Source organism: Callospermophilus lateralis, chromosome 7 (assembly GCF_048772815.1).
Source record: "Callospermophilus lateralis isolate mCalLat2 chromosome 7, mCalLat2.hap1, whole genome shotgun sequence".
NCBI classification, from domain to species: Eukaryota; Metazoa; Chordata; class Mammalia; order Rodentia; family Sciuridae; genus Callospermophilus; species Callospermophilus lateralis.
In genome coordinates, this window is record NC_135311.1 from 73,819,401 (window position 1) to 73,839,148 (window position 19,748).

Sequence of the window (19,748 nt, forward strand, 5' to 3'; positions counted from 1 at the left end):
GAGGTCAGTGAATGTGAAATTACTAAGAGGAAACATCATGAGAAAGGGGATTCTGGCTAAACCAACCTAATAGCATTCTTGCTGAAGACAGACTAGCATGATTAGACAACATCTGCAGGACGGTGGAGAATGACACCTGATTATGTATCAAGGGTGATCAGATATTAAGGGTGGGAGGGGGAACTTGCTAAATTAACCAGCAGATTTCTTTGCGAAATTGAATTTTATATGTGTGTATGTATGTATGTATGTGTGTGTGTGTATATATATATATATATAATTTGTAGATGCACACAATACCTTTATTTTCTTTATTTATTTTTATGTGGTGCTGAGGATCAAACCCAGTGCCTCACACATGCAAGGCATGTGCTCTACCGCTAAGCCACAACCCCAGCCCCACGAAAACAGAATTTTATAAGGAAGTGAATAGGGGGGCCTGGGAGAAGGTTCAGGAGGCTGACTAAAATCTGGCCAATCAATCTTTATCAAAGGGTGAGAGTTAAATAATAGTTTGATTATATAAAACAAATTCAAAATTGATTCGAAAGATTTTTCCCATAAGACAAATCAATTATTTGTAATAAAACAAATTAAAAATCCATTACTTAAACTGAATTTAGCCTCCCTTTCCCTGTGCCCTCACAGACATTGCCTAAATATTTTGTAACAACTGACTTTTTCATTGGCACCATCAATTCATTGCTCCTTGATTTTCATGGCGTTCTGACTTCATATGCAATTGCTTTAAAATGAAATTCTTAAGAAAATGCACTCTAATTTAATAATAAATTAGGTGAGAATAAATTTAAAATAATAAATTTTCTTTATTTTCTTCATCATGTTTCATTATCAGATTTGTTAAGCAGTCTTAGACTTGTGTTTCCCACTTATAGGAGAAAGTAATAAAATGGGATTCAATCAGATATATTGAATAGGTGTTTACAGACCTAGAAACCTTTCAGAATAGTCTTGACATCTAACCAGTAACTTCCTGTCCAGTTCCTTAATAAGTGAGAATTAATAAATATTTAATAAAAGTATCCCACTAAAGGCAAGCCTGAATAAGAAAAAAATCAGAAAAAGAAGACTGTGGCAATATTTATTTAGAGTTTTAAAATTCCAAAATGGAAAAAGTCATAGAAAAAAACTAAAACTAGAACACTGCTACTTCTGTATGTCACTCCCTTATATTTGCAATAGGTGCTTAAGAATGCAGGTACTCTCTATAGTTTGATCCTAAAATGTCTACTTATAATTAATACTTTCATATATGTAATGTTTTCCTTTTCCTTTTTGACATGTTATGAAGAAGAAATTCTCTGATTCTTATTAGTATCTTATAAAATTATGCCAATGAAAATCAAATTCTCTTCCTAAACAACTGCTTCTCTAGTCTGCATGATCAACTCTCCCTGGGTGCTGGAGCTGGGCAATGCTGCCATACAGCCCAAGGGCACATTAAAAATGCTCTTAAACCAACCTGAACAGGACCGAGGCCCAGGTAGGCCCAAGTTCATCCCGCCACTGGCAGACATCCACTGGACCTCAGGCCACAGCACAGGGTCCAGGGCCATGAGTTCACCACCCCCCCATACACACCTGGGAGTCCAGGCCTAACCCACTTTCATCTTGGGACACTGCAGACATCACCATAGCCTTCCCCACACAGTAGCCTCTATCTTTCGACAACAGACAGGGTCTAAAATCAACTGCATCTCAAAGCAGGCATTCCAAAGACAGTGTAAGGTCCACCCTTTCAGCCCCATCTCTGAAAGATGTTGCATCCATCTTGAGACACCTCCATGCTATCTCAATATATCTCCACTGTTGCTGTCACCCTTTAGTTGCAGTAGCATATATCTAGGGATACCTGCAGAGTCTGGAAGCCCAACATCAAGGTGAGGTACAGATCTGCACAGATACTACAGGATTATAGGGTAGAAACTATAATGTCTAAGATCCACACTGGGAGAGAGGAAGACACTTAGACAACATGAAAAAACAAGGGAGGAAAGTACCCCAAACAAACTAGGATACGACAATAACAGAACCCATGAACAGCAAAGTTAATGAAATGTCAGAGAAGGAGTTCAGAATGTTCATAATTGAAAAGATCTGTGAATTAAAGAATGACCTCAATGAGCAAATATAGGCAAAAATTTATCACTTCAACAAAGAGATAAGAGAGCAAATATAGGTAGCAAAAGATTACTTCAAGAAAGAGGTAGAGACTCTAAAAAAAAAAAAAAAAAGACAGAAATCCTTGAAATGAAGGAAACAATGAACCAAATAAAAAACTCAATAGAAAGCATCACCAAAAGACTAGATCACTTGGAAGAAAGAATATCAGATAATGAAGACAAAGTATACAATCTAGAAAATAAAGTTGACTACACAGTGAAAATAGAAAGAAACCATGAACAGAACATCTAAGAATTATGGGATAGCATCAAAAGACCAAATCTAAGAGTTAATTCGGGTAGAGGAAGGCATAATGTTTCAAACCAAAGGAATGCACAATCTCTTCAATGAGATAATATAGGAAAATTTCCCAAGCATGAAGAATGAATTGGAAAATCAAATACAAGAGGCTTACAGGATACCAAATATACAAAATTACAACAGATATACACCAAGGTACCTTATAATGAAAATGCCAAACATAAAGAAGAAGGATAGAATCTTAAAGGCTGCAAGATAGAAGAATCAGATCACATATAGGGGAAGACCAATTTGTATTTCAGCAGATTATTCAACCCAGACAGTCAAAGCCAGGAGATCCTGGAACAACAACAACAACCTCTGAAAGAAAATGGATGCCAATCAAGAATCTTATATCCAGAAAAAGTAAGCTTTATATTTGATGATGAAATAAAAAACCTTCCATGATAAACAAAAGTTAAAAGAATTTACAACTAGAAAGCCTACATTACAGAACATCTTCGGTAAAATATTCCACAAAGAGGAAATGAAAAACTGATGAAAATCAGCAAAGAGAGGTTTTACACTAAGGGGAAAACCAATCAAAGAAGAAGCCAAGTGAAGTTAAATACCAAAAATAAACAAAAATGACTAGGAATACAAATCACGTCACAATAATATCCCTGACTGTTAATGGCCTAAACTCACCAATCAAAAGACATAGACTAGCAGGTTGGATTAAAAAAAAAGAAGAAGACTCAACAATATGCTGCCTCCAAGAGACTCATCTCATAGGAAAAGGCAGCCACAGACTGAGGGTGAAAGGTTGGGAAAAATCATACCATTCACGTGGACTGCAGAAGCAAGCAGAGGTTTCCATCCTAATATCAAATAAGTTTAGTTTGAAGCTAAACTTAATCAAAAAAAGGATAAAGAAGGACATTTTATACTACTCAAAAGAACCATACATCAACAAAACATAACAATTATAAATATATATTCCCCAAACTATGGAGCATCTGCGTTCATAAGACAAACTCTTCTCAAGTTTAAGAGTCAAGTAGACCACAATACATTAATTCTGGGTGACTTTAATATAACTCTTTCACCACTTGATAGATCTTCTAAACAAAACTGAACAAAGGAAATATAGAACTCAATAATACAATCAATAACCTAGACTTAACTGACATATGTAGAATATATCATCCTTCAAGGAGAAAATACACATTCTCAGCAGCACAAGGATCCTTCTCTAAAATAGACTACACATTATGCCACAAAGCAACTCTTAGCAAATACAAAAAGTAGAGATATTACTCCATTCTATCAAATCATAATGGAATGAAACTAGAAAACAATGATAAAATAAAAATAAAAGCTACTTCAACACCTGGAGATTAAATAATATGCTACTGAATGAACAATGGAGTGCAAAAAACATGAAAGAGGAGACTTAAAAAATCTTAGAAGTAAATGAGAACACAGATGCAACATACAGAAATCTCTGGGTCACTATGCAGGCAGTTCTAAGAGGAAAGTTAATTATATGGAGTTCATTCCTTAAAAGAAGAAAAAGTCAACAAAAAACAACCTAACATTATGTCTCAAAGTCCTAGAAAAAGAAGAATAAACCAACACCAAAATTAGTAGAAGACAGGAAATAATTAAAATCAGAACTGAAATCAAATCGAAACAAAAAAAGCAATTGAAAAAATTTACCCCCCAAATGTTGGTTCTTTGAAAAATAAATAAAATTGACAAACTCTTAGCCATGCTAATGAAGAGAAAGAGAAAACTCAAATTACATATATGATAAAATAGGAAATATCACAAGAGATTACAGAAATACAGAAGATAATTAGAAATTATTTTGAAAATTTGTACTCCAATAAAATACAAAATATCAAAGGCATCGAAAATTTTCTAGAGTCATATGATTTGCCTAAATTGAATTAGGATGATATACAGAATTTAAACAGATGAATTTCAAATGATGAAATCGAAGATGCCGTCAGAAGCCTACCAATCAAGATAAACCCAGGACTGGATGTATACACAGCTGAATTCTACAAGACCTTTAATGAATAACTAATACCAATACTTCTCAAATTATTTTGTGAAATAGAAAAGGAGGGAGCACTTCCAAACCCATTCTATGAGGCCAGTGTAAAGGTCAGGCGAGCGTCGGAGGAAGAGACCACCAAGAGATTATCTCATGCAATGGCAAAGGGTTTATTGACCAGCATGCTGGGGCTCAGAGCTCATTTGAATAGAGCAAAGAGAAAGAGAGAGAGCCCTGAGAACAGCTTAAGCAGAGCTTATATACTTTTTTTGGAGAGGGCAGGGAGAGAAGTTACATTTTGCAGTTTGGCAGTTGGGGACAGCACATTCTGGGAACAAGATTAGCAAACAGTTTAGCATTTGGGGACAGCACATTCTGGGAACAAGATTATCAGACAGTTCTTAAGATTTCAATAGTGTTTTGTTGAGCATATAGAAAAACGGAGTGACAAGTACCTGTTTTATTAACCTTTCATTTTCCACTTTTTCTTTCTGGTTACTTTTAATCATAAAAGTGATCATTGGGGGGTGTCACATTCTGTGTCTGCTAGTGGGGTATATTGTTGTCTGATTACCATAAGTTTGACTTGTCTAATTTGGGCTTGGAGAAAGGAAACTACACGGTTAAGTAAACAGGGTCCTAGAGTTAGTAACAATATAAGAATTATTAAAGGATCCGCCAGGGCTGATAAAAGCGTAGTTAACCAGGGGGACTGTGTGAACCAAGACTCATACCACCTTTTTTGGGTCTCTCTCTCCCGTTGACGCTTTTCAAGGCGTCTTCTTAGTTTACTCAGATTTTTTTATCATTCTAGTATGGTCGGCATAAAAACAACATTCTTCCCTCAATGTAGCACAAAGGACTTCCTCCCTCATGAAGAGGAGGTTTAACCCTCGCCTGTTCTGTAAAACAACTTCGGAGAGAGGTTAAAGATTCCTGCAAAGCTGTGACGGAGGTTTCTAATATCTTTAAGTTTTGGTCCATTGCTGTTTCTAATTGGGTCATTTGTTGTGTCCCATGGACCAGGGCAGTGGTCCCTGTGCCCACCCCTGCAGCAATTTCCTTTCCTAATAAGATGGCTAGAGTGAGAGATACAGGTTCTCTCGGCGAAACCGGGTTGTATGCCCCCCTACTTGATCTTTAAATGAACCTGTGTCATGATAGAGCATTTTGGGAAACATCTGCACCATTACATAATTAATTACATCTGTTGACCATTTTATGAAAACATGAACAATGTTTAAGTATATAGAATTATACTGTTGTAGGGACAGACAAGGCAAGGTATCTAAGATAGCACCGAAGACAGGGAAACAGTCCTATTTGGTTGCAACCGGATTTAGAGGGCATTGTTTCTGCTCACTTGAATAGAGCAAAGAGAAAAAAAAAAATCACCCATCCAAAAACAGGCAAAGACACATCAAAGAAAGAAAATTTTAGACCAATATCTCTAATGAACATAGATGCAAAAACTCTCAATAAAATTCTGGAAAATTGAATACAAAAACATATCAGAAAGTTCACCATGATCAACTGGGGTACATCCCAGGGATGCAAGCTTGGTTCAACATATGGAAATCAGTAAATATAATTCATCACATCAATAGACTTAAAGATAAGAATCATATGGTCATCTCAATAGATGTAGAAAAAGCATTTGACAAAATACAGCACCCCTTCATGTTCAAAACACTAGAAAAACTAGGTATAACAGGAACATACCTGAACACTGTGAAAGCTATCTATGCTAAACCCCAGGCCAATACATTCTAAATGGAGAAAAATTGAAAGCATTTCTCCTAAAAACTGAAACAAGACAGGATACCTTCTTTCATCACCTCTATATAACATAGTTCTTGAAACACTGGCCAGAGCAATTAGACTGATGAAAGAAATTAAAGGTATATGGACAGGAAAAGAACTCAAATTAGCACTATTTGCAGATGATATGATTCTATAACTAGAAGACTCAAAAAATTCCACCAGAAAACTTTAATAACTAGTAAATGAATTCAGCAAAGTAGCAAGATATAAAAACAACACCCATAAATCAAAGGCATTTCAATGGCACATCAGTGACAAGTATTCTGAAAGGGAAATGAGGAAAACTACCCCATTTACAATACCTAAAAAAAATAATAATGATAATACCTAGGAATCAACTTAATGGAAGAGATGAAAGACCTCTACAATGAAAACTACAGGATGCTAAATAAAGAAATTAAAGAAGACCTTAGAATATTGAAAGTTCTATGTTGTTCTTGGATAGGCAGAATTAATATTGTAAAAATTACCATACTACCAAAAGCACTATACAGATTTAATGCAATTCTGATCAAAATCCCAATGGCATTCCTCATAGTTGGGAGGCCAACTCTTGATCATATCATTACATGGTAGAAAGAAGTCTAAAGAGCTCTCTGAAGTCCCTTTTATAAGGATGCAAATCCCATTTACTAGGGTTCTAATCTCAAGACCTCATCACCTCCCAAAGGCCTAACATTCTAATACCATTAGACTGTGTCATTAGGGATAGGATTTCAACACTTGAATTTGAAGGGCACCAGACATTTAGCCCATCACAGTAACAGTATTTTATACTTTATTGATCTATATGTACTTAACCCTCCATTTAAGGCTGGTGTTTCTTGCCATCCTACTTTCTGTTTGTTATGGTAACAGTTGTAATAAGGCATTCTTCCTGAATGGAACAGCTGAGACCATAGTCTTCTTATGGGTTAAATACTCCTAGTGTTCACGGATAGATATTGCCATAATTGCCTTGCTATCATTAGCAAATACACTTTTAAAATAGTTCTCATATTCATAGTGTTCCTTTAGCATTATTCTATTATAAGCTGCTCCAAGTCTGAATAGCATTGTTTTTTTTAATGATGATTGGCCCACAGATGTAGATTTCAGAGTACAATATTTAACTTCTGAAATTATCTCCAACATAAGGATCCTGCCAAAATGTAATTGATTTGTAATAATATGTGAATTTTTATCTTCATTTTATTATTTGAATGTTTGTAATAAGATTCATATATCTGAGACATACTAAAGTGATAATTTCCTTTGTATTCTTTATAATGGAACTTAATATTTGTTCTGAGTGTTCCTCCTACCTGATAGTAGAAATCTGACTAGTGGAAATCAAGTCAATCAACTTCTATTAACTCTACCTACTCAAATATGTAGCATTTGATTTGAAATATCCCCATTTACTTTCTTCTCAAGTTTGTAGTAACATTCAGAGTTGAAATGGTAGGGAAAAGGCGTGAGAGGTAACTTTAATCTTCTGTTATCATCCATTCACAGTAGCATCCATTGAAATGTACATCATCCCTTTTGACCCCCAATTGCCCTTATCCCATTGTGTTGGCAGCTACCCTGACCCTCCTGGCAGAAGTTCTCTGACCTATGTCTGCATGCACAGCTATTTTTCATCTTAGTCTAAAGTAAGGCCTCCTCAGATAGGGCTTTCAGGGCCACACCCTTCTATTCTTGGCCATAAGGAAATAACATTCTGTTGCTCCTTCCATAATGTTAGGTGTTTGGGGATCTCAGAGAGATATTCCTCTGTTTTACTCATCTCGTGAAGAAATGGGTTGCTGACACTATATGTGTTACTATTAGTGCACTATCTGTGGAATTCTCAATAAGGACTTTAGTAGCCCTGGGTATCATCTTTACCCCCCAAAAATCTACAAGTATTGTTGTCTCTATCTACCCCAAGGCTTGAGGGCAGGATGGAACAAAGGGTTCTGCTCAGGGTCCCTGTCAGTGTCTAACAGTCTTAGTTCTCTTCTGTTTCTCTTTTTCCCTTTTACAAATTTGAATATTTTTATATTCTCTTAAAAAGGAAAAATTCTAATATTTTTATAATTATTCTTAATCTGTTGCTTATGGCATAAATTTTATGACTTGAGTTCTTTATAACCCTTTTTTGACACTAAAAGGTAGACAACTAATATTTAAGAATTAGGCTTTTGTGTTTTAAAAGCTCAGTTTGAAACTGAAATTATATTTTTATCAAACTATTACCCAAACCATGGATTTTACTGGACCATTTTGAAAATTCATCATCCAAGCACAATTCTATTTTGAAAATCAAGTCTAGGACATATTTATCTGTTTGCATAAAAAGAAATGCTGTGAAGGAAAAACACACTGGTAACATATTTAAAGGTTACCATCATTAGTACCATTAAATGTGACTGAAATAAGAACTTTTTCAATATTTTAAAAGTATTTGCTTATTTTATTTCTTTATTGTTTTCTGAAAGACATATTTAACTCTAAGTACCATATTTTCCAGAAATCCTATGTACCAACTAAACCTAGGTCACCAGTAACCCGTTTTCTGGTTTCCCTACCCTTAGAAAGATTGCATTACTGATTTTTAGGGCAAATAAAATTTTTCAAGGCTTGAAAGTAGAATACTTGATGGATATATCTCCTCATTATCAAATTTTTTAAAAGTTGGGTTTTTAATTTCATATAGAAAAAGCTGTTTTCCTTTGTGATGATATATACTGTTTCTTCTAAAATGTCTAAACTCATTTTCAGAAAATATAACATCTTTAATTGTTTTTCTTTATGTGTGACTATAATTGTTGACTCTTTGGCACAATTTTTCTTTTACTTTTAAAAACTTAACATCCCAGGTAGAATTATCCTGTTTGTGAGAACTTTTTATGATTTCTGAGAAGTGTATCTAGTAATGACAATAATTCTTTTTCTTTTTGTATACTGGATCACTCTTTTTCATATTTTTCTTCTTAAAATAATTCTGGGATATCATCAGAACAATGGAATGATTTGCAAGGGCAAAGTTTCTAACTATCCTGGCAGACCAGTTACTGCTGAATCAATTATGATTTAAAACAGCTCACACATGGAAAAACAAACAGTTCTATGGGAAACAGATATCTGTTCCTTGATTTGCAACTATGTTCTTTGGGGTTCCAGAAAAGTACATTTTAGGCTATTGGTTCATGCCCCTTACTACAGCATAAGTGCCTTGTTATCAGGAAGTTTGCCTTTGCATGCCAAGCACATAATAGAGTCCATGAAACATGATACTTCAGAAATGATTACTGAATTTAGCTTTTTTCAAAAGGGAATAAAGGCTCTGCCTGGAAGTGGGGACTTTTACTTGTAAAATTATGATTTAAGTTCCTCCGTTATTAACTATGATTTTAGTTTTTAAGTTCATAGAATTTGTGGCTAAAAGAAAATTCATAGGTGGTATGATCAAATTCACTCATTTTCAGATGAAGAAACTGGCTCCCAGGGAAGGTAAGCAGAAATGTGAGTAATGTACAATTTAGTAGCAGTACTTGCTGTAGCATCCAGGTTTCAGTGTTCTTTTCTGTGGCTTCAGTTTAAGTAAGTTTATTACCATCAATTGACAATTATGCTTCCCATTTTTAGGGTCCTAAGGGGAGAAAAGGAGCTCCCGGTCTTTCTGGGAAACATGGCATTCCTGTAAGTAACAGGCCTCTTTTATCTTTCCTGTTTTTTAAAATAAAATTGACAACTTTAGCAAGCAGAAAAGTTTGGGGCCATTTATGTCATATTGGATAAATCAAATTGTCTTGAAAAAAAATTTAAACCCATGCTGGAAGACACAGGGAACAAAATATGACCACTAACTCAAAACCATACTTGCTATTTAAATATAAATCTCTGCAAATGAGGAATGTTCTTTTCCTGTGTTATGTAGCCTTCTCCTGCATTATGGTGAACTACAAGAAAACAGGGAACTTAAAATCATGAATAAATGAATTATAACAAAGATCAGAGATCTTCAAGCATAATTAAAAAGATCTGAGTTAGGTTTTAACTGGAGAAGTTGGCATCTCATTCTCCTGGTAAATATAACAAAAAAATCTTTGGATTTTTTTTTCTGATTTTTTTTTAATCACAGAACAAAAATCAATTTTAACCTTAGCATCAGTTTCCTCCTCTGGCCAGGCAAATGTGAGATGACTAGTTTATTAGCAAAGACTTCCTGCTGTTGTCTCCAAGCTGCCTGCTATGTGTTACCTACTTGGTTCAAAAAAATAGAGAAGATGAGGATAAATTATAAACACATTCAAATTAGAGATGCCTACAGAAAACCCAGTTGTCCAAGAGTAGAAACAAAATGTTCAGACCTTTCTTCAGTCATGTAATTATCTGATTTAAAGGGCAACAAAGACAGCCATAATTTGTTCCTTGAGAAAATAACAGTGCAAGGTTTTGCAGATGGTGACTGACAGCCTACATCCTAAGCTGACAAGTACACATAGCTGACCTTTTCTTAACAGCTAGATAAAGTATGGACTGGCAGGATGAGAAATATCAGAGAATTACACTAAGGCTCAGAAGGTCACACAAAAATTGCTGATTACCTTGGTTTTGGGGTTTGTTTTTTGTTTGTTTGTTTGTTTTGTTGTTGTTGTTGTTGTTTAGGGAACTTTTAAGGACAGCTATCTGTTGAATCCAAATTGTAAATCATTAAGAAATCCAGAAAACAGAAAAAAAAAATTGTTCTGGCACAGGGTATACAAGTGTAAACTTGTACCCCAAACCTAATAAGTACAAAAGTATTTGTCATTGAAACATCTGTCCTGTATCTCTCTATAATACAAGTAATGTTTTAATTATCAAGGGATTTCCAGGCCTTCCTGGGCCAAAAGGAATGCAAGGATACCATGGAGCAGATGGCATTTCAGGAAACCCTGGAAAAGTTGGGCTACCAGGAAAACAGGGACTTCCTGTAAGTATTGTGAATATCTCTTTGTTCTTGACTGTTTATGAGTGTCTCCTTGCTAGACCATAGATATTTGGGCCCTTTTTTTGGCGTTGGCATTGGCTCAGATTAAGCCAATCATTTCTTTAATAGTTATTTTGGAATTATATTTATGATTCCCAGGAATGCCAATGGATATATTATTTTGGTTATTTTAGATCTAATTACTCATAATAATAATTTATACATTTTTACGTGTCTAAACTTCTTTTATAAAGAACTATAAAGAAAATAAATTTTAGGGCTACACAGCATGGCTATACTTTGAGTTCATCAAATGTCTTAAGCCACCTTTGGAACATTTACATTTTGGCAGTAACTCCAGGTAAGTTCTGCCAAAAATCATTTTCCCTTTACTTTTACAGCCCTGATATTTTCAAAAACTGTTGTAAATATTTTCTCAGTGTTCATCTAGGGGTGAAATAATTAAATAGATTCATCCTTGTTTTTATGTAAATTTCTGCTTTATTTATTCTATCAGAAATTTTAAAACCATCTTCACTTAGCCATTCTTCCTCTTCCCGATTGACAACCTAATACAGATTTTGTTTTTTATCCCAGGTTTTGTTTTCACTTGAAACATTAGAATAATTAACTATATACATTTAATAACTCATTAAAATTTATTCTTTTACATTCCCAATATTTGGATATAGTTATATATTGGTTTCTGTTCTTAAACAATAAATCCTAGTTTATTCAAATCTTGCATGGTGCTGTACTAAACTCAAGCCCAAAGTAATATTCTTCTTTCAGTATGGTTTTCTCATCTGTTTAAAACCAACAACAAATAAAAAATAATGAAACTGTGATCTAATCAATTATTTCACCAATAAATGTCTACTCAGATTCTATGTGAAAAGTCGAATATTTTAAAGAAATCTTAACATGGTTCTGTTTGTCTTATAGGAAATATGTCAGAGCATCAGGTTATAGCCTAGATAATTTTGGTGACTAGGATGAAGTTAATTAAATTAGATATTCTATAAGCTTCTGCCAGTAGCATCTGTATAGTTAAAGAGGACTTTCATTTGAGATCCTGGTCTTCATGCCACTCTTCAGGCTCACCTTATATAGTCTTACAATGAAACTATAATTTTAAAAATACAACAACAAAACCCTTTGAGTTGGTCTGAGAGTTTATATTTTTAGTAGATTATATTTTACTGGGAAATTTTACCATGAATCTTTCCATATTGCTTTGAATAAGATTTTGAGAATCCAAACAAGAAAAACCACGTTTGAAAATATATCATGTTTCTTGCTGATCCACACATTAATCATGGAGATAAGTGATAAATTCAAATAAATTTATTTAATTACTTTGTTAATTTATTAAGTTGGTCATCAGTTAGCTCATTTGTTAATAGTAATAGGAAATAATTTATACTCTAGCTAAAGTATTCAGATATTCACCCCAGAAATGGATAGTAGAGAGGGGAGGGGAGGGGAGGGGAAGAGGGATAGGAAGGGAAGCAGAATACAACAGACACTAGTATGACAGTATGTAAAACTGTAACCGATGTGATTCTGCAATCTATATATGGGGTAAAAATGGGAGTTCATAATCCACTTGAATCAAATGTATGAAATATGATATGTCAAGAGCTTTGTAATGTTTTGAACAACTAACAATAAAAAAAGAAGTGGATAGTAGAAATCATTATCCTACATATGTATATTTAGTCAGAATTTCATATATTCATTATATGAAATATTAGTCAAAACACTAGTGACACATAAAAGTAATGATTTATTTTTTATGTCAGGTTATTTAATAGTTTTTTTTTATGTGTGACAATTTGTTTCTGTCATTATGTGGTACCTGAAGGAAGGGCAGTTCTTTAGAACAAAAACATCAGTTTTCATTGTAAAATTATAAGTCGTTTCTCTTACAAAAAAATACAGAGTAGCAACTATTATCTGCTGTTAGTTTCTAGCAAGAAAGTAGACATTTTCTATGTACTGTACATTCTTCTTCAATAGTGAGGAAATATTTAAAGTATAGTAATTTAGTGGATAAGAGAAAATCATTATAGAAAATACAAACTAATGCAAATAAGATGCTGATTGCCTTCAGTGCTACTCTCTGCCTTATTCCTTGAATTTGCCTCACTAGTTTTATTGTTTGTGTGGGTGAAGGCTCATGCATAAAATCAAAACACTGGCTAGCTAGAACAGACAAGGATAAGTGAATTTTCTGTCAGATATGATATTTTTTTGCATTTTAAAACCCAATTCCTGGGAGTGTTGGCTCAGTGGTAGAGGGCATGCCTGGCATGTGTGAGTCACTGGGTTCGATTCTCAGCACCACATATAAATAAATAAAATAAGATCCATTGACAACTGAAAAAATATTTAAAAAAAAAAAACAATTCCAACTCTGGATATCAGCCAGGCCCCTTTGGTTGCAAATAAAAATCAACTCTAATTTAAGTTGACAACAAATTATAGGCTGGAAACGGGGTTGCTTACAGAATCAGGCTGAAGATCCAAGAAAAGAAAATAACAAGTGTTGGTGATGATGTGGAGAAATTTGAACCCTAAAGCATTGTTGCTGGAAATGTAAAAATGTGTAACACAGTAAAAGATAATAAGGCAATCTCTCAAAACTTAAACATAGAGTTACTATATTATATAGCAATTCCACTGTTGAGTATATATTTAAAAGAATTGAAATCAGTGACTTAAAATATTTTTTAAAATAAATTTGATTGTGAATATTTAAAGTATACAAATTATGACATGTGATACATATAAATAATAGATTATGATAGTGAAGTAAATTATAAAAAAATAATTTTATCATAAAAAAGATAATTTTATATCAATATTTGTAACAGTATTATTCACAATAATCAAAAAGTTAAAAAAAATTAGAAGTTCATCAACAGTGGAATGAATAAATTATACAATGGAATATTATTCAGCTTTAAAAAGGAAATTTTGTTTTGGGGGATTTTGTTTAATTTTCATTTTTTTAAGTAATAGGGATCAAACCCAGGACCTCACCCATGCCAGGCAAGTACTCTACCATTTAATTACATCCCTACCCCTACCCCTAAAAGAGTATTTTTAACACATGCTACCATAAGGATTAACCTTGAAGACACCATGCTAAATGAAATAAGCTAGACACAAAAAAATCTAGCTTATTGTATGATTCCTTTTAATGAGGTACCTAGAGTAACTAAATTTATAGATACATAATAGGATAGTGGGCTTTCAGAAAGGGTTATTATTTAAAGGGTAAAAGAGGTTTGGTTTGGGAAAATAAGTAATTCTAGAGATGGAATGGTAGTGATGATTGTACATCAATGTGAATGTGAATATACTTTTTGCCACTGAACTGTACACATAAAAATGCTTGAAATGATAAATCTTATATGTATTTTATCACATTTTTTTAATTCAAGAAATAAGAAAACAGTATAAGCTTCCACTGTAACAAGAGATGATCATATAACTAGTATCTCACAGCCCCGAAAGGCTGGGAATTTCTCTTTCCCCAGTACTCAGTGACCTAGTAAATGAACACAGGTCCCTCTGAATGAAGAAAGCTTGCACAAGTATGACTATATTATATACCTTTGATCATATTGCATGGTTCTTTCTCAAAGACAGCTTGTCTTCCCCTCAAGGAAGTTTGGTCTAGGAACAGGCATGAGTCTGAGAATTGACAGCATTAATCTGTTGACAGCATGGGAATTTAATTTAAATTTGTACCCATAAGAACCAGACGTTTCCTACTAAATATCAATATTTTCTAGGAAAGTATGGCATAGATAATTCCTAAATGTCCTATGTTCAATTAATCATCACCACAGATGTGGACAGGTCAAAACATTCTAATTTTACCCCATATTGTGGCTTATTGTCATACTTTTACCTTTCTCTGGTCATAAAATACTATCTTGGACTCTACCATTCAAGAGAATTACATTATTCCCATTGAAATCAGAGAGTCTAATTCCAATGGTATTTCTGAATACCTGGGTAGAGAATCTTCTTTGACCCTTCCAGATGGAGATAGATCAGATTACATATAATGTATTCATTTCCACATTTCTATTCTTCTGAGCCTTAGGATCCCTTTCCATATAGTATACTTGGAAAGATGTAGCATTTCAGTTTTATTGACTATAGGCCACAACTGAACGTAGGCTTCAAACTTCCAGTCTACCAGATTATTAATGGTGATCCCAGGTGCTTGAATACAGGCTGCCTTCACAAGCAAGGAAGATTAAGGGAGACTGAAGGTTCAGCATTCTTAGTTTTACCCATGTCTGCTCAAATGTCCCAGTCCCTTGCCTTGGAGTTCTACTTTTTCTCTACCAGTGTTCTATCTAGCATGAAACAGATAGTTAGTTAAAGATACATTAGCATGCAAACTCTACAAACCTTATAATGTATTGGGTCTTCATCTATATCTGCCTTGTGACTATAGGAAATTCATTCCCATCACACCTCCTTGGTAAGCCACCAACCAGCAACTAGACAGTAAGGGAGCCTGCTTGTCCATACAGCAGGGTAGAAAACCAGGGAGATTGAATCTCAAAAGGCAACCATATAACAGTTAATTTATACACTCACATTTATACATGGGCCTTTAGCAGCAGTCCACTCCATGGTTAGCAACTACATTGGTAAAACAAATCAGCCTATTTTTTATGTCCTTTGAACTAAGAATAGTCTTTACAATTTTTAATGGTAGAAAAAATAAAAGAAGAATGTTTTGGGCATGAAAACTGTGTGAAATTTGAATTTTAGCACCCATCTGTTAATTTTATTGGAACACAGCCACAATTACTTATATATGACTACTTTTGTTCTATAGCAATTTTAACAAGGTTACAAGAAGCAGGATCAATATACAAAAAAGAAGTATGTACTCATATGTTGTTTAGTGTCAGGCATATATTCTGAGAAAAGCATTGTTAGGCAGTTTCATCATCATACAAACATCATAAAAAGTACTTATTACAAACCTAGATGGTATAGCCTGCTACACATCTAGGTTATATGGTATAGCCTTTGCTTTTAGGTTAAAAACTTACTTCTACAGCATGTTACTATACTGAGTACTATATTACTATGTTACTATACTAGTTACTATACTATGTATATACTATACTATGTATACATAGTACTATACTATGTTACTATACTGAGTAGGCAGTAACATAGTGGTAGCTAAGCATATCTATGTAGCTAAACAAATCTAAATATAGAAAATGTGTGGTAAATTGTAATTTAAAAGATTGTTTTAAAAAAAAGTACACAAGCTTTTTAGTTTGAATTCATCCCCATTTATTGATTCTTGATTTTATTTCTTGCTATAGGAGTCTCATTAAGGAAATCAGGGCCTAATCTGAAATGATGAAGATTTGGGCCTACTGTTTCTTCTTTTAGGCACAGGATCTCTGATCTAATTCCTAGTCCTTGATCCACTTTGAGTTGAGTTTTGTGCATGGTGAGAGATAAGGGCTTAGTTTCATTTGCTGCATATGAACTTCCAGTTTTCCCAGCACCATTGTTGAAGAGGCTATCTTTTCTCCACTATATATTTTCAGCACCTTTGTCTAGTATGAGAAAACTATTTATATGTTTTTGTCTCTGTGACCTTTGTTTTGTACCATAGGGCTACAAGTGTATTTTGGTGCCAAAACCATACTGTTTTGTTACTATTGCTCTGTAGTATAGTTTAAGGTCTGGTGGAGTGATTACACCTGCTTCACTCTTCTTTCTAAGGATTGCTTTAGCTATTCTGAATCTCCTATTTTTCCAGATGATTTCATGATTGCTTTTTCTTTTTCTATGAGGAATGTCATTGGGATTTTGATTGGGATTGCATTAAATCTGTGTAGTGATTTTGGCGGTATGGTCATTTTGACTATTAATTCTGCCTATCCAAGAACAAAAGTAGATCTTTCCATCTTCTAAGGTCTTCTTTAATTTCTTTCTTTAACATTCTGTAGTTTTCATTGTGGAAGCCTTTTACCTCTTTTGTTAGGTTGATTCCTAAGTACTTTTTAAGGCTATTGTAAATACTCTTTCAGAGTATTTGTCACTAATGTATAGAAATGCCTTTGATTTATGGGTGTTGATTTTATATCCTGCTACTTTGCTGAATTTATTTATTAGTTCTAGAAGTTTTCTGGTGGAATTTTTTGAATCTTCTAGGTATAGAATCATGTCATTGGCAAATGGTGATAGTTTGAGTTCTTCTTTTCTTATCCATATCTTTCATCTATCTAATTGTTCTGGCTAGAGTTTCATGAACTATGTTCAAATGAAAAACTTCTTCTCGACAAAAGAAACACAATCAGTGAGGTGAAGAGAGAGTCTTCAGAAAGAGAGCAAATTTTTGCCACACATACATCAGATAGATCACTAATCTCTAGGATATATAAAGAACTCAAAAAACTTAACACCAAAAAAACAAATAACCCTATCAATGAGTGAACGAAGGAACTGAACAGACACTTCTCAGAATATGATATAGAGTCGATCAACAAATACATGAGAAAATGTTCAACATCTCTAGTAATTAGAGAAATACAAATCAAAACTACTCTTAAGATTTCATCTCACTCCAGTCAGAATGGTGGCTATTAAGAATACAAACAGCAGTAAGTGTTGGTGAGGACATGGGGGAAAAGACACACTCCTACATTGCTGGTGGGACTGCAAATTGGTGCAACCAACATGGAAAGCAGTATGCAGAGTCCTTGGAAAACTGGGAATGGAACCACCCATTTGACCCAGCTATCCCACTCCTTGGTTTATACCCAAAGGACTTAAAAACACCATATTATGGTGATGCAACCACATCAATGTTTATAGCAGTACAATTCACAATAGCTAAATTGTGGAACCAATTTAGATGCCCTTTGATAGATGAATGGATAAAGAAACTGTGATATATGTAAATACACACACACACACACACACACACACACACACACACACACAATAGAATATTCCTCAGCACTAAAAGAGAATAAAATCATGGCATTTGCAGGTAAATGGATGGAGTTGGAGGATATCATGCTGAATGAAGTAAACCAATCCCAAAAAAACAAAGGCCAAATGTTTTCCCTGACATGTGGATGATGATCCATAATGAGGGTTGGGGGAAACATAGGAGGAATGGAAGAACTTTGGATAGGGCAAATGAGAAGGAAGGGAAGGGAGGGAGCATGGGAGTAAGAAAGATGGTGGAATGAGATGACATCATTACTCTAAATACATGTATGAAGACACAAATGGTATAACTCTACTTTGTGTACAACCAGAAAAATGAAAAATTGAGCTCTGTATGCATACTATGAATTTAAGTGCATTCTGCTATCATGTATAACAAATTAGAATAAGTAAACAAATTTTTTTTTAAAAACATAAAAAAGGTACACAAATATAGGGCACTTATCATGAACAGAGCTTACAGTACTGCAAGCTTCTCTGGATCAATGAGTGAGTAGTGAGGGGATGTGAAGAACTAGGACACTATTTTATACTACTTTAGAGTTTATAAATATTGTATATTGTATACTTTGACTAAACTAATAATGTATTTTTTAAGTTTTTTTGGTTTTGACTTTTCATTTTATTGATTCTTTTAAGTTAGTGTAACATTAGGATTCGTTTTGACATAATCATAAAAGCATGGAATACAATTTGCTCTAATTCGGTCCCCAGTACTTCTCTTTTCCCTCCTCTCTTCTCTCCCCCTGCTCACTTACCTCCACTCACTGATTTTTCTGCTTTTTACTTATAGTCTTTTTTTACTGACTGTATTGTGCATATACATGATGGGATTTGCTGTGATGTATGCATATATACACATAGGAAAATTATGTCAGATTCATTCCACTGCTTTCCCTATCCCATAACTTCTAATTTTCCTTCAATCCTCCTTTATCTACCAATTGATATTTCTTCTTTTTTAATCACCCCCCCCCCTTATTTTAGATTAGTTTCCTCATATCAAAGAAAATATTCGACCTTTGACTTTGAGGAATGGTTTATTTCACTTAGCATGATTGTCTCCAGTTCCATCCACTTATTGGCAAATGCCATAATGTCATTCTTCTTTATGCTGAGTAACACTCTATTATGTTTATGTATGTAATTTTCTTTATCTATTCATCTGGTGAAGAGCACTTAGGTTTGTTCTATAGCTTGGTCATGGTGAATTGTACTGCTATAAACAATGATGTGGCTGTGTCACTCTAGTATGTTTAAAATCTTTTGGATATGTACCAAAAAGTGAGATAGCTGGATCTCATGGTGGTTCCATTCCTAATTTTTTGAGGAATCTCCATACTGCTTTCCAGAGTGGTTGCACTAATTTACAGTCCCACAGCAATGTATGAGTATACCTTTTTCCCCATAACTGCACCAACATTTACAGTTACTTGTATTCTTAATAATTACCATTCTTACCAAAATGAG

General features: G+C 34.1%; 1 protein-coding gene across 1 annotated transcript in view; it reads left to right on the forward strand.

Annotated features, from left to right (window-relative positions):
* Col24a1 (collagen type XXIV alpha 1 chain) overlaps positions 1-19,748 on the forward strand; it is a 367,698-nt gene that overhangs the window by 289,400 nt on the left and 58,550 nt on the right. The window contains exons 46-47 of the mRNA XM_076862570.1: positions 9,929-9,982; positions 11,151-11,258. Coding sequence (XP_076718685.1) covers positions 9,929-9,982; positions 11,151-11,258 — 162 coding nt within the window. The remainder of the gene's footprint in view (positions 1-9,928; positions 9,983-11,150; positions 11,259-19,748) is intronic.